Source organism: Myodes glareolus, chromosome 6, assembly GCF_982192425.1.
Source record: "Myodes glareolus chromosome 6, mMyoGla1.1, whole genome shotgun sequence".
Classification (NCBI taxonomy): domain Eukaryota; kingdom Metazoa; phylum Chordata; class Mammalia; order Rodentia; family Cricetidae; genus Myodes; species Myodes glareolus.
The window spans coordinates 16157849-16181564 of NC_142031.1; the positions used below are offsets into that span (position 1 = coordinate 16157849).

General features: G+C 49.1%; 1 protein-coding gene across 3 annotated transcripts; it reads left to right on the plus strand.

Annotated features, from left to right (window-relative positions):
- LOC125406361 (phospholipase A2 group V) lies at positions 1-23270 on the plus strand. 3 transcript variants are annotated; one of them, XM_087906991.1, is made up of 6 exons: positions 2-160; positions 11629-11740; positions 15987-16036; positions 17528-17672; positions 21968-22074; positions 22759-23270. In XM_087906991.1, the coding sequence occupies exons 3-6, from the start codon at positions 15997-15999 to the stop codon at positions 22878-22880; spliced, it is 414 nt and encodes a 137-aa protein (XP_087763117.1). In that variant the 5' UTR covers positions 2-160; positions 11629-11740; positions 15987-15996; the 3' UTR covers positions 22881-23270. The 3 variants fall into 3 exon arrangements, with proteins under 3 accessions (XP_087763116.1, XP_087763117.1, XP_087763115.1); XM_087906989.1 differs by lacking the exon at positions 11629-11740 and adding an exon at positions 8114-8187 and having other exon boundaries at positions 3-160; XM_087906990.1 differs by lacking the exon at positions 11629-11740 and having other exon boundaries at positions 1-160.
- Positions 23271-23716: the final 446 nt, after the last annotated feature.

The window sequence follows — 23716 nt, forward strand, 5'->3', positions numbered from 1 at the left end:
ATCCAGAGCCACTCTGGCCTCTCCAGTAGCTTCAGCAGCACCTAGTTCTCCACTGTCCCAGGAGCCATCCCAACGGCAGGATCTGTGTCCACCCTCCGGGCCAGGACAAGACCAAGGCACCTGGGGCCTCAGACAGTCAAGGCTCTTAGCAGCCTCTCAGGTAATTAAGTTCCAATGCAGGCTCCATGGGGGTCAGTCAGGACTGCAGGGAAGAGCACAGGCTTGTGACAAGGAGAAGGCTGTGACTTGGATAACCTGGGACTGGACAACTACCCTCCCTGTTGGGATGTGCTGGGTGACTGCCCAGGGCCCTGGGGCAGAAGGGCCAGGGCTGTGCCAGTCTCTTCTTTTGTTGGACTTTCTGCCACCCTGAAGGCTGCTGGGGGCTGAGCAGGGTGACTGCAGGCCAGTGTTCACTGTGTGCTCCCACAGACAGCGTCCAAGTCTGTCCATCCTATTTCGCAGCTTGGGGGCCTAATGCTTGGGCTGCAGGCCATAAACTTGGGGATTCTGATTACTAAGACTGCTCGTGGGAACAGCCCTGGGAGCAGGAGCTGAGACCAGGCCAACGAGGTCAGTTATGGGGAGAGAGGGGCCTCAAGGAGGGGGAGGCAATGGACTGGAGAGAGAGAAACCAGAGGGGGCCAGGGGAAGGGTGGATACTGCTTCTGCCAGAGAAAGCTCCTAGGGCTTCAGGATCCCTTACATGCATCTTTATCAGACCAGGGCTAGGGCAGTTCCTGAGGCAGGCCATGTCTAAAGTAAGGGTACTCAGATGGTCATTCCTAAAATGAACAAAGCCAGGGCAGAAAGGGTTATGGGCAGGGTGGGTTATGGCTCATGCTTACGTTCACCTGAAGGCTTGTCCAGCTTTCTCAGATGTATGAACATGTTTCTGTGGGCATGTATGTATATGGATTTGTACAGGCATGCATGCATATGCATTGTATGCATGTGGAGGTCAGAGGTTTACCTCAGGTGTCTGACTCAATCACATCTCCAATTCATTTTCTGAGGCAGGGCTCACTGAGCCTGGAGCTCACTGACTGAATACACTGGCCATTTTGTAAGCTCCTTGCCTTCCCTGTGCTGGGATGAGAGGCATAAACGCTGTGTCTGTGTTTTGTTCGCATTCTTTCATTTCGTTTCCTTTATATGGATTCTGGGGAGCAAGCTCAGGTCTATATGCTTACATGCTTCTATGGACAAACCATCTCCTCAGCACCCTGGATTTCTTTTTAATCCAAACCAGAAGAAAACATTCCCCTTTGGGGAAGGGTTCATCCACCTTAGTTAACACCCCTTACCTTCTGTGTGCCATTCACCTAGGGCACAAACCATGCAATCCGGAGAAGTGTGCCACACCATTGCTGAATGCATCTTACAAGGAGCTCTTTCTTTTCCCTTCTGCATCCTCCCTTCTCTGAGTGCCCCGCTCTGGACGGTATTCAGCCTTGACATTGGGGCATTTGGGTTCAACCCAGAGATTAAGTGCTTTGTGACTAGAAGGAGCCTCTCTGTGCTCAGATCTGCAACAACCGTACTGCTGCAGGGGAAAGCGACAAGCCTTGTTAGCAGCTTGTCACAGGCCTTCACCGTGGTGGTGATTCAAGTCAGGCAGCACTCCAGACCAAGAGTGGTTCAGGATGCCCCACCCTGACAAGGGCAGGCTGTATTTATAGCCAGAGGAAAGGAAGTGGTGTGGAAAGAGAGGGTGTCAGCCTGACTGGGTAGAATTCACTGGGTTGTGAGTGCCTGATCTGAACATTAGGGAGCTTATGAAGGCCCAATGACTGGGTTATATAAAACAAAACAAACAAAATACTTAAACCTCCAGTCCAAATATTCACATAGGCAGTGTGTTTTGGCTTCTTACCTTGAGAATATGCTAATTTTTTCACTATCATGTGTTCATTGTGCAAAGTGATGGATTTGATCATGCATATTTATTTCTTTTCTGGGATTGTGGAGACTTGCACAAGCCAGTGTGTGTGTGTGTGTGTGTGTGTGTGTGTGTGTGTGTGTGTGTGAGAGAGAGAGAGAGAGAGAGAGAGACAGAGAGAGAGAGAGAGAGAAGATAATGTGTGAGATCTAGTTCTCTCCTTCCACCATGTGTGTCCTGGGGATTGAACTCAGGTTGTCAGGTTTAGCTGCAAGCCCCTTCACCCACCGAACCATCTTGCTGCCCTCACTATGACGTTTTTAGGCCTGCGCATTACACCCTCTGCTCTTCACCACTATTAGCCATTCTTCTCTCTCTTCCCTCCCCTACTGGTCCTGTATCTCAACAGTTCCCTTGTCCTTTCATGTGGTATGGATCATTACAGATGAGGTACCGATAGACAGACGAGTAGATGGATGGAGAGATAGATTCCACACACAAGGGGAAGCATGGCATTTGTCTTTGTGTCCCTGCCACTTCCCTTAACATGATCATCTCCAATTCTGTCAGTTTCCCTGCAGATGATGTCATGTCCTTTATTGCCGAATAATTCTCCATTGTGCACACCTGCCACTCTTCTATTGGTGAGCGTCTAGGGGGCTCCATTACTGTTGTGTGGGTGACTATTTTTGTAAATAGGTTTTATTTGTGTGTCAAGTTAAGCTTCAGTTTACTATTTAGAGAGAAGTCTTTGAGGCAAACTTTACAGAGGTGGTGTCAGACAAAACATTTGATTTAACAACACAATTGTCTCTACCCTATAGACGAAAGGATTTGCCCCACACGAGGCATGAATGTCAAAACAAGACACAATTTCTGTCTCGAGGGATTTTGTTGGACTGGGTATCACGGCACAAATAGTTTCTTTTAATTTCACCGGGTGAGAATAAGATCGCTAGCTATCACAGTTTTGGGTCAAATTTGAACCAAACTTTCTTAAGTTACTGACCAGGATCATGGATACTACCCAGGTCCATAGTTGAGATTCCCAGAGAATGGCTGCAAGCTACATTGATCAGGTACTTATAAAGGCAAAAATTCACAAGAATACATATGTCTTGCCTTCGTCCAATCAGGGCCAAGCATACATCATGACATACTTCCTGCCTATGTGCCACCACCTACTTGTGATCAAGCACATCCTCTGCAATTGGGGCAACCAACCTTGTTTATAGAAGGAAAAACACATGGTTCATTATCTTCCATAAGCAACAGCTCCAGCATTCCAGGAATATCTGCCTTTGGGCAAGTGTGGGGGGTGGGGGCTACAGATTGGAGGCATTTTTGTTTTATAGCTCTCTTAAGCACAGCAATTTAAACTTAAAATTTTAGCCCTCACAGTTTCTGGGTGCCCAGAGGGCTCAGAGTTGGGTCTTTGTAGTTCAGGGTAAGGTGAACTCTAAGAAAGTTTTCCACCAAAGGGAGACCTGGCTTACCTGTCTCTCCAGCTCCCAGGCAGATTTCTTCCCCAGAATCTCCGCACTTCTCCCTGCATGGAGTATTCTTAAGATAGTCCGTGCTTGCTTCCTTCAGAGCTGTGTCCAAGTGCTTACCAAGGAGCTATTGAGGGACGAGCACGTTGTATCTAGAAAGATAAGAACAAGAGGATAGAAGGCAGCTAAGAGCGGAACAGGTGAAGAGGGGTTGAGGGGAGAGAGGCAAAAAGAAAGAATGAGAAGTGGAAAAAGAAAAAAATGGAGGCAGGACATGCTGTGTGCTCTCATTGGGGTGGGAGAGGTGGAAGGATGGTCTTGGGCAGCCAAGAGGGAATATCAGAAGCATATGGTGGTTTATTATTTTTAATAATAATAATTTTTAATGAATAAAGCTTACCTGCAGATCTGAATGCAAAGCAGCCATACCAGTCAGCGGTGGCACCCACCTTTAATCCCAGCAACAACACTAGTTAGCCAAACAGCCCAGGCACTGGTGACACACGCCTTTTATTCCAACACTAGAGAGGAATATAAAATGGGAGGAGACAGGTCTTAGCTCGGTCAAATTTTAAGGAAACTTTAATTACATACTATTCAGGTGGATGGATCCTGGCCAGGTCTGTCTCTAGTTCCCCAGAAAAATGGCCTGGACTCAATTTTTGTAGCAGTTTTGATTTATTTATTTATTTATTTATTTTTTATTTTTTCCCCATCAGGTCTAGTCAGCCTACACCCAATCAGGGGCAGACATACATCCTGACATATTTCCTGCCTCTGAACTTCCCACCGACATGTAACCAAGCATGTCTGGTACAGACAGGTCAAACGAACTTGTTTAGGGGAGCAAAGTCACGTGGCTTGTTATCACCCATAAACCACAGCCTCCAGCATTTCATGAACGTCTGTCCTTGGGCAAGGGACTGGCAGAGCAGAGGCATTTTTGTTTCATGGATCTCTATGGTCTAGATACTAGAACTTACGATGTAGCATTGGCTCTCACACATCCTGGAAGGGGTGGCATTTAAGATGAGTCCCAGAGTTTAACAAACCAAGAGCACTATGACTGCTGAGTACTCTAGAGGGCATTCTGTGAAGAAATCTGAGTAGAAAACACGTGAAGGTTCTGGAACAACCCAGTCGCCCCACTGGTGCAACCGCAGACGTGGTGGGCACCTGCTGCCCAGTCTGGCTCCCACTTCGTGGGTTTTGTCATTCTTTGCCATGTCACTGAACAGGACTCTGGACTGAAGAGAAAGCGGGGAGGGCTCCAGAGTACAGAGGGAATGATGCTTCCAATAGACCCCTCCAGGTCATGTGGTTGCTGACTGACTAACAGGTACAAAATTTTTCTTCAGCTCAGTGGTTAAAAGCACTGGCTGCTCTTCTAGAGGACCTGGGTTTTGTTCCCAGTGTCCACATGGTGACTCACAGCCTTTGCAATTCCAGTTCCAGGAGACTGGACACCTGCCTAATGGTCTCAGTTTTCACTATCCATGTTATATGTGCAGGCAAAACACCCATACATTTAAAATAAAAAACAGTAATTTCAATAAAATATACTAATACTTGTGTTGTGTGGCACAAGCTAGTGTTCCCAATGCTCAGGAGCCTCAAACAGTAGGATTGCCAGCCTGAGATATATAGTGTGTAGGCCAGCCTGGACCACAAAAGCAAAAACCAAAACAAGAACAACCAAATGCAAAAGCAAAGCAAACAAGCAATAACAAAAATACTAAAATGTTTTTACTTTATCCCCCCTTACCTTTTGTTTGTTTGTTTGCTTGCTTGCTTGTTTGTTTGAGACATTGTACCTTATAACCCAGGCTGGACTTCAACTTCAGGTATATTGGCCAATCAACTTAAACATTATATCCTCTTGCCTCCACATCCCAAGTGCTGGGATCATAGGTGTGTGGAAGGTTTCTGTACCCCAATATTAAGTCTCTCTTAATCCAAATTAGGATTTAAAAGTCCACAGGTTGTTGAGATGGCTCAGAGGTTAAGAGCACTGGCTGCTCTTCCAGTGGTCCCAAGTTCAATTCCCAGAAACCATATGGTGGTTCACAGTCATCTATAATGAGATGTAGGGCCCTCTTCTGGCCTGTAGCCATATATGCAGGTAGAACATTGCATACCTAATAAATAAATTTTTTAAAAAAAGATTTAAAAGTCCAGGTTTAATGAGTAAAGTAACTCTCGGGTGGTGGGGGCAGAGGTGGAGAGAGAAGAAAGCCACAAGGGAGAACCACCTGGCCGGTTGGGAGTCAGCCTCTTTAATAGCCTATAGGTATGGTCTTGTGCTTCTCAGGGGGAGGAACTGGACTTTCTCGAGGGCAGTGTCTGGAAGGGAGGGGCAAGGCTGGGTGGAGCTTCCTGACAGTGCTCACTACCACATCTCATTAAGGCAGTGCTGGAGAAGGGGCTTTGTATAGATAAGTGCTGAGCCACACCCCTGGGTCTTTGTTTTTTTTTTGTTTTTTTTTTTTGATTTTTCGAGACAGGGTTTCTCTGTAGTTTTTGGTGCCTGTCCTGGAACTAGCTCTTGTAGACCAGGCTGGCCTCGAACTCACAGGGATTCGCCTGCCTCTGCCTCCCGAGTGCTGGGATTAAAGGCGTGCGCCACCACCGCCCGGCTACCCCTGGGTCTTTGATGGACAACTTTACGGAGTAGCATGGAGGTGTTGCAATGATTGATTTGATAGAGCACTGGGGAGTATCCCACTTGTTCTATCCCTCCCTACATCCTGCTCCTTGTTGCTTTTCCTGACCAGTGGCGGATAGAAAGTGTCCTATAGAGTAGCAAACTTTCTTGTCCGACTATCTTTTATGGGATTGCCAGCTCCCCAATAACGACATGGAGACTTATTATTAATTATGAAAGCTTGGCCTTTAGCATAGGTTTGTCTCAACTAGCTCTTATAATGTCAATTAACCCAGATATATTAATCTATATTCTGCCACTTGGTGTTAGCTCACTTCCTGGTGAGGAAGAATTGTCTGTATTCTGTCAATCATGTTTTAAATAAACACTGATTGGCCAGGCAGGAGGTGTAGGTGGGAAAACCAGACAGGAAGTGGAAATGATGCAAGGAGAGCAGGAGAATTCTGGGGAGGAGGAAGTTGATTCCTCCACTCCTGCCCAGATCACCGAAGCAGCAGGATGTAAGCTGCCCCACTGAAAAAGGTACTGAGCCACATGGCTAAAATAGATCAGAAAAATGGTTTAATCAAGATGAGAGATTAGCTAATAAATAGCCTGACCTAAAGGGCCAATCAGCTTTATAACTTATAGAGATCTCAGTGTGATTTTTCTCTGGGACTAAACAGCTGGGGGCTGGGCAGGATACAAAATCTAAACAAGCAGGCCCGGCCTCCTCATGTTACAACTTCCATTTTGTGCCTCCTTCTTTCTCTCCGTGTCTGGCTCCCAAATCTACCTTCCTTCTTCCCAGAGTTCTCTCTCTGCCCGGAAGTCCCACCTTTACCTCCCGCCTAACTATTGGTCATTCAACTTTTCATTACACCAACCACATCAATACATCTTCACACAATGTGCAGATATCCCAGAACACCAGGGACAAGAGAGTCTCCCATGACAGCTCAATCTCTTCCCAGGACACATGAGATGTCTTGGCCTAAGGCCAACTTCCACTCCATAAAGCTGGGAAGATGGTATTTGTTCGTCCATCTGAGCCCCATGTTATATCTGTGATCTTCTTGATGTCCTCAGTCCTTCAGAGATTTGAAGACAATGGTTCCCTGAGCCACCTTCACAAGGCCAGTCAGCCACTTCCTCTACCTATGTCCTATGACCCAGATGTCCCCTGCTCTTCCAGAAGTCTGTTCAGCCCAAGGCTGGGCTCTGTGGTTCCTCTTGCCTTTCAGGGGTGGTCTCTGGCCTACTGGATTCCCATGGGTTTGTCCTTGTGCCACCTTGTTCAAGGTGCCCTTTGCAGGTGATATCATGGAAACTGGCTTGGGGGTGGTGTCACCCCTGTGATGGCTGAGCTGGGTCACCCCCTCCCCTTGTGTGTTTCAAGCCTGGGACAACCAGAGTCTCTTCCTAGGGACTCGATCAAGGCCTTCTACAACAAAAGACAGTAGACTGAACTTCTCTGCCTGATCTCCTATGTCCCTTGTGGCACCATAGCTGCATGCTAGACCTGTCCTCCCCAAAGTTCTTCCGGGATCCCTACTTGCTAGTAAAGACATTTATCATTTTCTGTGATTAGTGAAACCAGAGTGTTCCCCCGTCCACACACACATACACTGAAAATAGGCAACATTTATCAACACCATCCTGTGTGCCTAAACACCTGGTTTAGGGCATCTCAGAATGGGGAAGAATCCCTGGCCCCCACTACTCCTAATGGTAAACTGAGACGTGGGGTCGTTGAACAACTTGTCCAAGGTCACAGTTCAGGGACCTTGTGCTGGTGGCAGGGGTTGGTCCACTGTGGGAATGTGTTTGGCTACAGAGCCTGGGAGGTTTTAAGGAGCAATTTCTGCCCTTGCAGTTATTCATTAAATGCCAGCTCTTCCACAGCTATTTTCAGTTCCCTGAAGGTGCCTGTGGGTCTGACATAGTCCATTCCTTTTACCCCGGACACCCTTCAATTTAAATGCCCTCCACCCGGTTCATACCCTTAGAAACAGGGTTTCATGTATTCTTAGCGAACTAGAACTTGTGGCTGAGGGCGACCTTGAACTTTGGGTTTTTCTGGTTCCATCTCAGGTGCTGGGAATGTCAGCGTGTGCCACGAGGCCTGGTTTACAGTGCTGGGGACTGAACTCAGAGCTGCAGGCAGGGTAGGAAAGCTCTGCCAACTGACCACCTCACCCTGCGGGTTTCAATACAGTGTCTCCTCTTCCCCTGGAGTGGGTACCCCTTACGTACTCCACTGCGCACTGACTTGAGCAACTTGGGTCTGCTGCTCTTAGATCCAGAAAACTCCAGAGAGATAATATGTTATCAGATGCCTGGTTCAACCCATGGGGATTTCCTGGGGACCCTTTTAGTGTGACGAGCCGTTCTTGTGACTGAGCAGAGAGGATCACACAGGAATTCTGGCCTCAAGAGCCCAACCCATCTCATCAGGCTTGCTTTGCCAGCGCTAAAGACAGCCATAGCTTCGCTATAGTTTGTGTGAGAGAACTATACTTCGGAGCAGTTAAATACCCTGCGAGGGTGACAACGCACGGTTTGGAATCGGGGCATGTGACTGGAATCTTGGGTCCCCTGACTGGCACTGTGTCCTCTCATTCCCACACCCTGTCCTTTGGTCGTTAAGCGTATCTTGCTAAGTCAAAACTCCTACTGAACTCAGCCTAGCCCTCACACCCACCTAGACACCTGTCACCTAGACACCCGTTCAGGACTAAGAGCAAGTCCCTGAGCGCTGATGGTGAGTGGAGAGACACTCCTGAGAGCGAGTCAGGGTGTGTATGTGTGGTGGGGCGTCCGCCTGTGTCTGGGGTGTTAGGGTAGGGTAGCAGGATCAGAGAAGGATCTAGACAGGGGGCTGACTCCGAGGGGCTTGTGCCAGCAGAGGGAGAGCCTGGAGGAGGTGAAATGCCCTGGGCACCCCAGGAGTGAACCTCAGGTACAGGGTGCCAGGCTTGCAGCAATGCAGAATCCAGGCCAGGAGGGGTGAAGATCAGGGGACATGGAGGTGTCTCCCCAGAAATGGGTTGTTTAGAGAAAAATAAAAGCTAGAGAAGGCCATCAGAGGCAAAGGGAGGTGGCATTTTTTTGGTTTGGAGATACGGTTTCAATATCTTGGGCTGGCCTTGAACTTGCTATGTAGCTGAGAATGGCCCTCTTTGCCTACACCTCCCGGATGCTGGAATTACAGATGCATGCCACCAGAACCAGTTTATACTGGAGCTAGGTACCAAACATAGAGATTCCTACAGGCCAGACAAACACTCTGCTACACATGCGTACACATACACACACACACACACACACACACACACACACACACGATTCACACAGGCACACCATGTCCTATTTCTAGAACATTCCATCACTCATTTATTAACAGTGTTCTGCCTTTGCATTGTTATAAGTGTTACATGTAAGAGCACGCATCCTTATCTCCTTGTCTTCTGTTACTTAGACCATTTTGTTCCATATCGGATGGCGAGGCCAGCAGGTGTTTGTGACAGAGAAAGTGATTTGAGGGGCTGGCAAGTTGGCTTAGCAGGTAAAGCCTTGCTGCCAAGCCTGCTTCTGTGACTTCTGTCTCTGAGCCCACCTGGTAGAAGAGAACCAACTCCTGTGAGCTGTTCACTGATCTCTGCATGTCCTATGGCCATGCATCCCCACCCAGCCTTCCCCAGGGAGAAGACACTCGGTCAAGGAGGAGGAAGAGAATGCAGAATAGATGGTGCTGGCCGCAGCGCGTGTCATTACCAAACATGTGCCTTCGCTAATGGTCTCTTTCCTCCAGAGGGCAGGGGCTCTGTCTCCTTCAGCAGTGGACCCCCTTCGGTGTCTGGCAGACAGTAGACAAGTATTTTTTATGGAGTTGAGTTCCCAGGGCTATGTAGAAGTTCCTGTGGTTAGGCCATAGGGAGAGAAGTGGTCATGAATGTTGCTCACTGCGAGAGAGAGAGAGAGAGAGAGAGAGAGAGAGAGAGAGAGATAGGAGGGAGGCAGGGTAGAGAGTCAGGAGGGCTGTGGAGATAGCTCAGGCAGCAGAGTGCTTGCCACACAAGTAAATGAGGCTCCAACTTTGATCCCTAGCATTAAAATAAAGCCAGGCATGGTGGCATACACTGATCGTCCTAGGTATCTCTGGGGCTTGATGGCTAGCCAGTTTAGCTGCACTGAGGAGCGGAAGGAGGAGGAGGAGGAGGTGATAATGGCCGTGATGATGATGGATGGAGAGAGCTATCTGGATTCACACTAGTGCACGCTGTCCTGTTTCTAGAACACTCCATCATTCATTTGCTAGCAGCGTTTGGCCCTGACCATTGTGACCAGTGTTAAGATGTGCACTGATTCCTTTAAGGCTCAGGGCTGCTTCTCCAAGCAGGCAAACTACCTGAGACAATGTTTTCAGTCAGTGACCAGGTCTAGATTTGAACCGAAGATGTAGAAGCTGTGACATTACCCACTGAGCCACATGCTCTTCTGTGTGACATTACTTAATAGTTTGTTCAGTGGTGTGTGATGCTTTATTCTTTTGTTTTTTTTAAAGGGTCCACCACTCTGCTGCCCAGCCCCCCAGCCCCGCATCACACACGTGGAGGTTTATTCTTTTTCATGAGTGCCCGGCCTTACCTTGCCTTGTTTCTTGAATGCTTTTAACTTAAACTATCCTGCCTACACTTTGCCTCTGGGATTTTTCCTTTCCTGACTTCTGTATGTCTGACTTTCCTTCTTACTCCGTGGCTGACCGGGTAACTGGGTGACTGGCCAGCTGGCCCCTGATGTCCACCTCCCCTCGCTGTCGGGTTGCTCCTCCTCATCCTCATTTCTCCTTCTACTTATTTTCTCTGTCTGCCAGCCCCGCCTACCCTTGCCCCTGCCTTGCTATCAGATATTCAGCTCTTTCTTGGACCATCAGAAGTTTTAGACAGGCAAAGAATCACAGCTCCACAAAGTTAAAAAAAAGAATGCAGCATAAACAAAAGCAACACACCTGAAAATAATATTCCCCAACAGTCCAGCACGGCTTATGGGGGGGGGGTGTCATTGTGTTTAGTGTTTCATCTGAAGAAACAGAGAGGTTTTGTTACTTGCCCAGGGTCACACAGCTACTAAATAGCTACTGGGGACAAGCTGGGTGTAAGAATTCCATAGTGAGTGAGTCAGATGTCAACAGTGCTACGAGCTGGATTAAGTAAGTGGCATCTTGCAGTGTCCCCGGGTGGGGGGGGGGGGCTTTACAGGCTCCAGAGAATGTTGGGGCTGAAGGAGAGAAGGAAGACAGAGTTGACCCGGCTCTGAGCAGAGGGAGAAGAAGACAGAACAAAATAGAAGTTGTTGCTGTGGCTGGAAAACCACAAGGAACCAGAGACTGGATCATTCCACAAAGGCCTACTATCGCAGAGGAAGTGCGCCTGGGTGGGGATCCAGGGCTCCGTCTCTGGTGGGAAATACAGCCTTGGACCCAGGTCAGCTCAAGCCAGTCCCTTCCGGAGATCTCTCCTGAAAGCCACCCAGTCCTGAGGCCTGCAGCAAGAATCTAGAGGGAAGAGCAACAGGGGGTTTTGAAGTGGGCCTCTTTGCGTTCCCAGGAAACTTGGAGGTGGCCCAGGCAGCTTGTGGGAGGCGTCAAGTCCAGCTTAAACCCAAGCAGGTCCAGCTGCTGCCCATTCTCTGGAACTGAGGACAGAGAGGGGCCCTCAGGTGAGGCTATCATTCTTGGGGCTTCCCAGTAGGGGTGTGTGGGCCCTGCCCCTCTGTGGGGGAGCAGAGGCAGCACAGGGTGCCGCTGTCATCTCAAAGCTGACTGGACCATGGTATTCTTTTCCAGGCAGGAGATAGGAGTGGGGGTCTGGGGCTTATGGGGCTCCCTCATGTGGCCTTGAAGGGCCTGTTCCTCATATGACCTTGGCAGCTCCCTGGTTTCCACATTCTCCTCTGTGTTTCCTTTGCGTCTGCCTTGGCCTTCCCACCTTTCAGTATCGCAGCCCTACTCCACTCTGAAATTATCAGCCAGTGCCCCTGTGATTATCAGATAAAAACAGACAAGCCACAGCCTTGTCTCGGGGCTGCCCTGGGCTCTACCGATGGTCAGCTGGACAGCTGTCTCCAGGACCTACTGCCAGCTCCTCTCCCCAATGTGTCTTATTTTTGCATTTCTTTTGTAGGAACTCCCTTATCCACACAGCAATGGCACAGCACAAGGAGCTCTGTAGAGTCCCGGGTGAGGAGAGCAGGTCACAAAGACGATGATTATTTAAGAGTCTTCCCTACAGAGGAGAAGAGGGCTACAGAGCCAAGGGTCACACTGGGTGGGGTTGTCACTGGCATGAGTGAGTCTGAAGGGCAAGAGAGGGAGCAGAATGGATTGGCTAGTGAGATTCGCCTGGGCAGCTCTAGGCTTCTCTTGAGGGTCCATTGGGCTAACATTGATTGGACTGGCCTGTGAGAGTTAAGTGTGTGGGAGCTGGGGCTGAAGGTTTTGACTTGCTTGACTGGCATGTGAAAAGCATGCCCACAGGAGAGCCGGGTGCTAGCTGTGTAGGAATTGGCTAGCCTACATGGGCACCTTCTATTCATTAAGATCCTTGAGATGTCAAAGCTTTATGAAAGAAAATACATGGGACGGGAATGTAGCTCAGTTGGCAGAGTGCTTGCCCAGCATGCCTGAAGCCCTGGGTGCCGCAGAGTACCATATAAGCTGACCAGTGGTTGGTGCATGCCTGCAGTCAAGGGGTGGGGGAAGGGGATCAAAAATTCAAAGTCAGCTTTGGCTATGTAGTTCAAAGTCAGTTTGGACTTCAAGACACCCCTACAAAAGAAAAAAAAAGAGGGAGAGAGGCGGGAGAGAGGGAGAGAAGGAGGAGGAGGAGGAGGAGGAGGAGAAGAGGAAGAGGAAGAGGAAGAAGAAGAAGAAGAAGAAGAAGAAGAAGAAGAAGAAGAAGAAGAAGAAGAAGAAGAAGAAGGGAGGGAGGGAAGCGGGGGAGGGAAAAAAAGTAAGACTAAAAGAAATCAGGAAAAGAACAACAGAGTTAAACATCCAGTAACTCAGAGAAGTGAAGAGTCAGTAGGAGGGATTCACCAGATTGGGCTAAACCTTTGGGTAACTTTTTCACCCATGCAAGATATCTCTCTCTCTCTCTCTCTCTCTCTCTCTCTCTCTCTCTCTCTCTCCCTCCCTCCCTCTCCCTCTCCCTCTCCCTCCCTCCCTCTCTCCCTTCTTCCTTCTCTCCCTTTCTCCTTCTCTCCCTCCCTTTCCCTCCCTTTCTCCCTCCCTCCCTCTCTTTCCCTCCCCATCTCTCACCTCCTTCCCCTCCCCTCCCCCCTCGTGTGTGTGTGTGTGTGTGTGTGTGTGTGTGTGTGTGTGTGTGTGTGCTCGAGCGCATGTGCATGTGTGCACATTCTATATGTGAGCACAGAGGTCTGAGAGCCCTACTGGGTGACCTGCTCTATCACCCTGCCCACTTACTCCCTTGAGATAGGGTCACTTAGTGAATCTGGAGAATCTGGAATGAGTCAGCCAATCCCAGGGCTGTGCCCCACAGCACGAGGGTAGAGGCAGATGCAAACACACTCAGCTTGCCTTAGGTGGGTGCTAGAGCCACACACATCCCTATGTTTGCCCAACAAGGCTTTAACTCATGGAGCCATCTCCCCAGCCTCTTGCCAGAGCCTCACAGTTCCTGAGTCTGTCAAATCAACAACTGTTATCCATTCATCCTCTCATCTGACAAATCCCACTGAAGGGGAGAAACAGCGGCTTGTCTATAGGTCCCCTGTCAGGGCCATGGCTGGCTTGGGAGTGATATGAACAGTGTCTGGCACATTGGAGATGCCCAGTGTGTAGCCTCTGGCGTCTTTACTTCAGAACAACCTCAGGAAAGCAGCAGAGGGGATGACTGTGGGAACTTGTGTCTCGGGCGGTTTGATCTTGGTGCCTGGAGGCCTCAGAGCACAGGCTGTGTGGGGACAGCACTCTCAGGAATGTTCTTGGAACTCAGAGGTGCTGCTGGACAAAGGCCAGCTCAGTAGCCAGAAGTCCCAGGAGTCTAAAATGCTGTGTTTGGAGGCCAGGCCTTTGCGGGGTGCCAGGGACCTGGGCAGAGAGCACTGGCCACTTGGGGGGCTTGGAGACAGTGTGGCATCTGAAAGGAAGTCCTAACTGGCCACAGACCAGCTGGACAGCTGTGCACACTCAGGGGTCAGGGATTCTGGGAGTGGAGAAGAGCAGACAGCTTCTGACAGAGGAACCTTCTAGAGGCCACCTTGGAAACCTTTCCTCGGCCTATTGGCCAGGACTGCCAGCAAACTTCCAGTCGGGAACTGTGTTTTTGTTAAAGACAGACACTAAGGCAGAGTCCTAGAGGATGAGTTTCAAGGAAGACAGAATGCCAGGACTAAGAGACGTTACCTCTCGAGGAGGGCTGGCACAGTGTAGAGAGGGGCCAGACCCAGATTCACATTTCGATTCCACTCCATTCGCTGAGTGACCTCTGGCAGATTCTGGGCAGTTTCTGAGCCCCATTGTTCCCATGGGAACAGTGACACCTGTAGACTGTCAGAACCTGCAGTGTGCCTTGGGGCCACAAAGCCATAGTGAAACCCCCAAAGGCCAGGACTCACTATGGGTCCTGGACTCCATTCTAGAGCAACTGTCTGGCCACCCAACATTCTCAGTGTGGCAACAGTGCCAAGACCAACAGCTACAGCCCTCAAATAACCATCAGGGAGCTCAGAGACATTAGTCCCATGAACTTCAGGAGCAAGATACAAGTGTCAGTTCCCTCCTCCCTCAGCGCTCCAGCTCCCTCCTCCCTCAGCATTCCAGCTCCCTCTACCCTTAGTACTCCAGCTCCCTCCTCCCTCAATGTTCCATTTTCCTCCTCTCATAATGCTCCAACTCCCTCTTCCCTCAATACTTCAGCTCCCTCCTCCTTCAATGCTCCAGCTCTCTCATCCTTCAATGCTCCAGCTCCATCCTCCATCAATGCTCCAGCTCCCTCTGCCCTCAGTGCTCCAGCTCCCTCCTCCCTCAGTGCCCCAGCTCCTCTTCCCTTTATTTACATTCTATTTGGTACACGGTGTGTATGTATAAAGGTGTGCTCCTGGAGATCAAAGGACAACTTGTGGGAATCAGTTCTCTCCTTCCATGGAGGTCCCAGGGGTCAAACTCAAGTCACCAGGCTTGTAGTAGGCACCTTTACCCTCTGAGCCACCTCACCAACAGCCCGCCACATTGATCCTTAGCTGGATCTAGGGCCTGCCAGTTCCTGCCCTTAATCTTGTGCCAGCCATATCCATTTACACATCTGCCAAGGGCACAAATGTAGGGGGTACTTGTCACCCCCACTTTCTGGTAGAGTCAGTAATGACCTTCTTTCTCCAAGGAATTCGGAGGATCAAGGCCTGTAGGCTTTGCCTGTCTTTTCCGGCTGGAGCAGTCTGTGGATTACCCAATGAGGGAGGGAACACCCAGACATAATTTGGAGCTGGGTGGGGACCGAACTGGCCTCAGCAGCGATTATTTAAAAGACACCATGGGATGATGGAGGAGGGTTATCTGTCTATTGTGTTATTTTCATTGGTCAATAAAGAGACTGCCTTGGCCCTCTGATAGGACAGAAAATTAGGTAGGCGGAGTAAATAGAACAGAATGCTGGGAAGAGGGCAATGAGGCAGATGCCATGGAGCCAGCCACCAGGTCAGACATGCTGAATCTTTTCCGATAAGCCACTACCTCGTGGTGCTACCACGAGATTATTAGAAATGGGTTAATCAAGATGTGAGAGTTAGCCAGTAACTAAGAGATAATGGGCCAGGCAGTATTTAAATGAATACAACTTATGTGTTATTATTTCTGGGGCTAAGCTAGCAGTGCGGGAGCTGGGCAGGATGATAAGCAGGCCTGCCCGCAGCTCGTCACTACAATGGGATGTGTTTTGTTTTCCAGAACCCAAGAGATGAAGGGCCTCCTCATACTGGCTTGGTTCCTGGTCTGCAGTAAGTGTTGGCTCCTTGATCTCTGGATGTCCTCCTCCCCCAGCCTTGGGAGTGATGGGTAGAGGAAAGAAAGGTGACCAGCAGCCTTTGAGGCTCAGAGACCTATGTCTGAGCCTCAGCTCCGTGCTGACGGGGCAAACAAAGATATCAGCAAAGGCCTTGATCTCCCTGGGCCCCTGCGTTTGCACTGGTGGACATGGTGCTGTGGCAGGATTTGGATACTGTAGGCCAGGGTGTGAAGGCTATGAACATGAAGACGTGGAGCTTGTAAATGTGGGAGGCAGATATCCCCCCGAAGTATAAAAAAAGAATAAAGACAAACAGCGAGAATAAAGTAGAGCACAAAATCCTTCAGAAATATCCCAGCCCCGGGCTGGGGGCCAGCTCAGCAGCAGGGCGCTTGCAGCACAGTGGTGCACTAGGTTCAATGGATAGGTCGATGACAGATAGATAGGTAGATAGATAGATAGATAGATAGATAGACAGACAGACAGACAGACAGACAGACTCCAGCTGGTGATTCTGAAGTCATTCTCTGTTCAGTATTTCTGCATACTACCCCATCTGGAGGGTTCTGAAAAGTTGCAGGGCAGCCCTCAGAGAAGACTACTTGGACCTGGGTTTAAGTCAATAGAAAGTCTACTAGTGGGGCTGGCAGCCACACTGGATGTTCACAGTGTAGCCTTGAACTTTTCCCCGGGTGTGCTTTTAAGTACAAAAAACCATATCCTGGCTTGACAGACTTCAGTTAACAAGAACAGTTAGCCGGATGCAGAACCAACAGAAGCTAAAAAGCAAGGTTAGTACAATTAGAAACTTTCCCAGTTTGGACTTTCATGAATTAGGCTGCTGTTTTCATTTTGGCAGGTGGTGCTGTCTATGTGCTGCTTTTTATGGCCCAAGTGGTACTTCCCTCATGGAGTCAGTCATGCTAAGGTCTGAGGGCCTGGTACAATGCATCTGACTTTAGACTTCATTGTAGCTCCCTAGCCCCTCATACAAGTCCCTGATGGGCAACTCTGCTCTTTGATGCCTTTCCAGCTATCTAGAGATCCTAGGAGGAACTTGAGACCCAAGGAAGGGAAGGAGCCCCTGGCTCCTTACATTGAAAACCCTAGGCAACATACTTCCTTCTAGACTTATAGGAGTCTTAGTTTCCCAATTTGTGACGCGAGGGAGCTGTCTCGAAACTCTGCTTCTAAATTTGATTTTTGATTTTTTATTTTTAAAGAAAGTATCTCATGTAACCCAGGCTGGCCTTGAACTCTCTACGTAGTCAAGGATGACCGTGATCTTCTTAATCTCCTGCATCCACCTCGTGAGTGCTAGGAAAAGGCCTGCTCCACACACAGTTTGAAAACTGCTGGTGGTCAAAACTAGGTCTTCATGCATGCTAGGCGAGCCCTTTGTCAACCCAGTCACATCCCCGGCCCCCAAGTGGGGTTGCTGCAGCATTCCCAGTGTCACCTGGAGGCTTGGGCTGTTTTGCAGGTGTGCCTGCTGTGCACGGAAACTTCGGACAATTGTTGTCCATGATCAAGGAAGTGACTGGGAAGGAGCCAGTATTTGGCTACAACTTCTATGGCTGCTACTGTATCAATGGCGACAAAGGGATCCCCAAGGATTATACTGATTGGTGAGTTGACATTATCACCTTTAATGCCCTGGGCTCTGCTCTCATTACCCCCTTTTATTCTGTGTCTAGTCTACCACTGAGGCTCAGGACCAGAGAGATGGCTCAGTGCTTAAGAGTGCACACTTCTCTTGCAGGGGACCTGAGTTCAGTTCTCAGCACCCATGTTAGTCAGCTCCCAACCACCTGTAACTCCAGCTGCTGCGGACCTGATATCTCAGGCCTCTTTGGCCACCAGTGCTCACATGTGCGTGCGCGTGCGCGCGCACACACACACACACACGCGCACACACACACTCAACTGAAACTAAAATATATATTTTTTTAAATTTAACTTTTTCGAGATAGTGTCTCCCTATGTAGCTCTGGAACTCACACTGTAGACCAGGCTGGCTTTGAACTCACAAAGATCTGTCTGCCTCTGCCTCCCTAGTGCTGGAATTAAAGAAGTGCACCCCTACACCTGGCTTCTAAAATAAATCTTTAAAATAAGAAGAACTAAGACTCAGAAGAATTAAACCGCTTTTAAAGATATGCCATGTAACTCCCAAGAGTCCCAATATATCAATGGCTTAATTTGTCACTTGGTTTATTGCAATATAAGAAATGATCCTTATGTGTTGGCTTAATGCAAACACGATTGTTTACTTTGCCCATGGACCTGATGTCTGGGGAGGCCATGGCAGAATCGCTCCTATCTGTTCAGTTTCCTTTTGCAAAGTTTGGCTGGGGCTGGTTGATCTACACCACAGGTGGATCATGGCTGTAACTTGGGTTGTTGCCTCGGGCCCTTTCTATGAGTCCTTTGCAGGGTTGTCTTGACTTTCTAACAGCATGGTAGACTCTTGGGAGGTTATGAACAAACATTCCCAAACTACAAGGTGAAGGAGTGTGAGCCTGCAATCCCAGTCCTGGAGAGGTAGAGGCAGTAAGAGCAAGAGTTTGAAGCTGATGTGAGCTGTATAGCAAGTTCTAGGTCAGCCCCAGCTGCCTGGCAAGACCCTGTCTCAACAACAACAACAACACAAGATAGTATTTTTGTCCTATGCCTCTGACGCTCCACGGTATTGCTTATGTGGTCCTCTTAATTGGTCCAATCACAAATGCTCAAGAGAGGAGAGACCTAGGCTAGCCAATGAGTGCACAGATGCATCGGGAGGAGACCTAGGCTAGCCAACAAGTGCACAGATGCATTGGGAAGAGACCTAGGCTAGCCAATGAGTGCACAGATGCATTGGGAGGAGACCTAGGCTAGCCAACAAGTGCACAGATGCATTGGGAGGAGACCTAGGCTAGCCAATGAGTGCACAGATGCAACAGAGGAGGAATAAGCATTGATGTTCTGTGAAGGCAGTCAATGGGCAGTGAGCAGCTCAGGAGATGAGCAGCCCAAGAGAGATCTTGGATGGTCTCGCCACAAAGAAATGTGTGTTTGAGGTGATGGGTAAGTGATTTGCATCACTACGATGGCTATGCAGTGTCATGGGTCCTTTAGTTACTTTTCTCCTTCTCTCTCTCTCTCTCTCTCTCTCTCTCTCTCTCTCACACACACACACACACACACACACACACACACACACACACACACACTGTGATGAAATAACTGTCAGAACAACTGAAGAACATAATCAGCTATTCTGGCACACAGTTTCAATGTATTCAGCTCATGGCCATTTGGGGCCGTGTTTCTGGGCCTGTTTTGAGGCAGGATATGATGGTGGAATATCTGCCACCGGAGCCCCTTCATGGTGAGCAGGAAGCAGAGTGAAGGATACAGAAAGATGACAGGGCAAGGTTATCGTCACCAGAGACACACTTCCAGTGGTCCGCTTCATTTAACTAGGTCTTGCTTCCACCTTTGGCTTCATCCTAATAATGCCATCGTATTCTGAGTCCATCAGTGGATGAAGCCACTCATTAGCCTCCATGATCGAATCGCTAGAGAATCCCTCATAGACCCATTCAAGATTCTATAATCATCTAGACAGCTACTAATCCGGTCAAGCTGACAGTCAAGATGAACAGTTCTAATGGGATGTATAGTATCCCAAGATGAACAGTTTTAATGGGATGTATAGTACCCCATTGTGCCCATCAATATGCCTAGTTACTATGTGTCAACTTGAAAAGAGAGAGGAAAGATCTGGATTCTACCTTTTGATAGGGGAGTGTCACCATTCCCACGGCTCTGGCATCTCCAACGTTATGGGGTCTCCAAGGCAATCCAGGCTTCACCTTCACAGCTTCACACAATGGCACCTCCAGGCCTCCTTGCAGGGGCACCGCTGACATAAACCTGGCCTCAGTGGCCTTCCTTAGTCGGGAGGGAGACTGCACAGCCCCTTTCTTGTATCCTTCACTCGAAAGCCAGAACCACGTGGCTGAAGCTGCCAGGTTCTGCTTGCAGGGGCTGGAACATGGGCCCCTTGTTCAAACACCAGTTTTCTGGTGTTGATGGTCTCCTTCACTGCCTATGCCTGGCTGTTCTGAAACCAGGCTGGCATACCTGATATGACCAGGTATGTATGTAGGTAGACCTCTACAATCTACCTACTCCTACCTCCCCAGTGTTCAGATTAAAGGTGTGTGCCACCACACCTGGCCTTAAACTTTGCTTTAATTCCTTCACACAAATTGGAAGCTTAGCTGGGTGGGGTCTTTCTCTGAGGTCACCACCCCCTGTATTCCATCTAGCAGCAGACTTTTCTTTAATTTCTTTATCTCCTTGAATACAGGACTTAGCTCCATTATACTTTCTGGTTCCCCCTTTCACCTCAAACTGTACTTTTTCCCCCCAATTTTTCCTTACTCAGCTTGCGACCTGCATAAGACTGGCCAGTAATAACCAAGCAACACAATCAATATTAAGTCATTTCGGAAAGACCTCTTTTCTGCCAAATTACTGCCAAAGCTGGTAATTCATAGCTATTCAGTTTAGCTTCAGGCAGATATTTTTTGAACAAGGGCAGAAAGCAGTCATATTCTGTATCACAAGAGCAGTCTCTAGGCCGCATATTGATGTTCTGCTATGAACCGTCTTACACTGCAATAAACCCCTCCCCCATTCAAATCACCCTCAGCACCACTGTCTTCCATTAGTCACTAGTATGGCCCATTAAGCCTCGCTTAAAGTTTTCAGTTACTTTTCTAGTGCCAAGTCCCAAAGTGTTGCACATTCCTCCAGACAAAAGCATGGTCCAGCCTATCACGGCAGTACCACAGTCCCTGGTACCGACTTCTGTCTTAGAGTTCTGTTGCTGTGAAGAGACACTATGACTATGGCAACTCTAATAAAGGAAAGTATTTAATTTGGATTAGCAGTTCAGAGGTTTAGTCCATTATTGTCTTGATGGGGAGCATGGCAGCAGGCAGGCAGGCAGACATGACACTGGAGAGGTGGCTGAGAGATCTACATCTGCATTATCAAGGGCCAGGCGGGGAGTGACACTGGGCCCAACTTGAGCATTTAAAACTTCCTCCAACAAGGCCATACCTATGCTAACAAGAACACACCTCCTGATAGTGCCAGTCCCTGTGAGCCTATGGGGGCCATTTTCATTCAAACCGTCACACCTACACTCCACCTAGCCATCAGGAGGCAGAAGCGGGCCTGTGAACTTCTGATCAGTGGCAGTTCTAGTGGGTGACACCATCCCTGCCAGCTCACACTCACTGCCACAGCTTCTGCCAGGAGGATATGGTTGTAGTTTCACACCTGCTCGGGATGTCAGGCTAAATAACATTCAGAGAGAATCTCCAAAGAATGACTATTGATTTGGGAACAGGGTGCACTGTAAGGAAAATATGCATGCCGTAGACACCATGGGTCTATTCAAGGAGGGTGAGATAAGGGGAAATTTTAATTAGCAGGAGAACCAGAGCTTTTACATAAGCTGCTTAGATACCAAGCTCATTGGTTGTGGAGGCCAGAGGCAAGTGTTAGCATTGGCTCATTGGTGGAGGTGCTGTTACTAGGCAAGCCTTCTATGTAGAGCATCTTGCCTGAACTGTCACGGGCTTAGAGAAAGCCCAACTTTCTCAGGCAAGCTGCATAAAGCTTGGGGTGCATGCAGGACAAGGAGAGACCCTCTCGTAGGGGCGGGAGGTTAGAAAGTCCTTCAGAGAGAATTTAAACAGCCAAGCACCACATCTTCGTGTGGCTCCCCACCCACCAAGCACCTCTGGCTCTGATTTCGTTTAGATTTAACTTGGACTTTCTCTCATCTTGGAATCTCTCCCAGGTACAGAGGTCAGGGGGGTGCCTGTCCACTCAGCGTCCCCATCTCTCACTTTGACAGGTGCTGTTTTCTGCATGAGCACTGTTATCGGGAAGTGGAGAAGGAAGGCTGTAATGGCGGGTTTCAGTCCTATGACTACAAAGTCACAGAGGGCCTGGTCACCTGCGGTAAGGGGGGCTTTCCATTCAGACAGGGTGTCATGCTGCCCAAGAGATGGGCCAGCTTGTATCTTGTGAGGCAGAGTGAGGATGAAAGGCACGGGCTGTTGCAGTCTTTCTAGGTTTCTGGGGAAGGGCGGGCCCGGTTTAGACCCATTCTTTACTAGGTACTATGGACTTGCAGATTTCCTCTTCCTGGACAGAGTAGGTTTCACCTCCCTTATTTCCCATGTGTAACTGAAGCCCAAAGGTTTGCCAGTGTGCAGCAGGAGGGGCTCGTGCCAGGGCCCTGAGTTCACAGCCAGGCCCCAGGTGCATCTCTATTTAATGTCTCCCACAGAAACTGTCTCTACCCTCAAGTTAGGCACTCCACCCAAAGGACAGGCGTCTGTTCCACCAGACCAGGTACTCCCTGAGTGGAAACCTCAAGATCTTGGCCCTCTAGTTCAGGAGCCGAGCCTCCTCCATCAGATTACACATCTCCCTAACTCAGGAGCCACAGCTCTGCCATCAGATTCTGTCTCACCCTGGAGCAGATTCCTCCTCCACCCACTATGGGATCCCTCAGAGCAGGACAAAGATTGGGGGGTCTATGCAGACTAGAAGACACCCTCTGATATGACTTTGAACAAGTCAGTGTTGGTGGGGTACAATTTTCCTGTGCTCACTCGGCACTTGGTGTCTGTTTTGTAGAATCCGGGTCCTACTGTTCGAGGAGGGTTTGTGATTGTGATCGGAAGCTGGTCTACTGCTTGAAGAGAAACCTCGGGAGCTACAATCCTGATTATCAGTTTTACCTCAAGCTTCTCTGCTAATACCTTGTGTGGGCTCTGCTCTGGGGGTTCCTCCCACAGTGGAGGCCCCCTCTGCTGTATTCCTGATGCACGCCCCAAGGTCTTGGATCTGTCTTCTTCTGCGTTCCATTGGGCTGGGCAGCACCCTAGGCCTAAACCCAAGGTCTTAGAGAGGGACTCTGACCCCAACTTGGCAAGCTCCCAGGATGGCTGAGCTGGCACTTGTGAAGTTGGCTCTGGGCCTGGGAGCTCCCCCAGCTCCAGGTCAGTGCTCTATTGACTTTTCTTTCGATTTCTGGAACCGAACTGTCATCATCACCCTCCAGAGACCTTTTACTTGAGTAGAAGCCAAATTAACTCTATAAATCTGCTCTGTAGATATTAAATAAACCCATTTGCAAAGCTAGAAAACACCCCCAGCATTTCCTCTGATGGGGCTGGGGTAGGATTGCCTAAACCTTTGTGAATCTCCTCAGCACCTGCATGCCCTCAGGGATGGAGGTGGAAACAGGTGGGAGCCTTTTTAGCCTTTCACATTTTATTTGAGTTCATTTTCTTAAACCTTGGCTTTCTTCAAACCAGACCTGGAGCTCATGTTTCTTCTAGAGGAAGACGAAGCACAGCCCTGTACTACCTGGGACTCACCCTGGCTAGAGAGGGCAGCATCCGGCTTCTGCAGCTGGGTTGGTTCGAACCTCTGGGTAGTCTGAATCCCTCTGACTTTCCTTGAAATAGAAAATGAGACGCTTTCTGGGAGCATATGGGTGCACATCCCTAATCCCAGCACCTGGTGGGTGGAGGAGGCAGGGGAGTCAGGGCTTCAAGGTCAGCCTCTGTTCTTTAGTAAGTTTGAGAGC

Bases quoted from the DNA above. Each gene is read 5' to 3' on its own strand.
- LOC125406361 (XM_087906989.1), top strand. From the start codon at position 8,123: ATGTCAGCGTGTGCCACGAGGCCTGGTTTACAGTGCTGGGGACTGAAC. The intron at 8,188-15,986 runs GTAGGAAAGCTC...TTTGTTTTCCAG, and splicing joins AACTCAGAGCTGCAGGCAGG to AACCCAAGAGATGAAGGGCC. The intron at 17,673-21,967 runs GTGAGTTGACAT...TCACTTTGACAG, and splicing joins CCCAAGGATTATACTGATTG to GTGCTGTTTTCTGCATGAGC.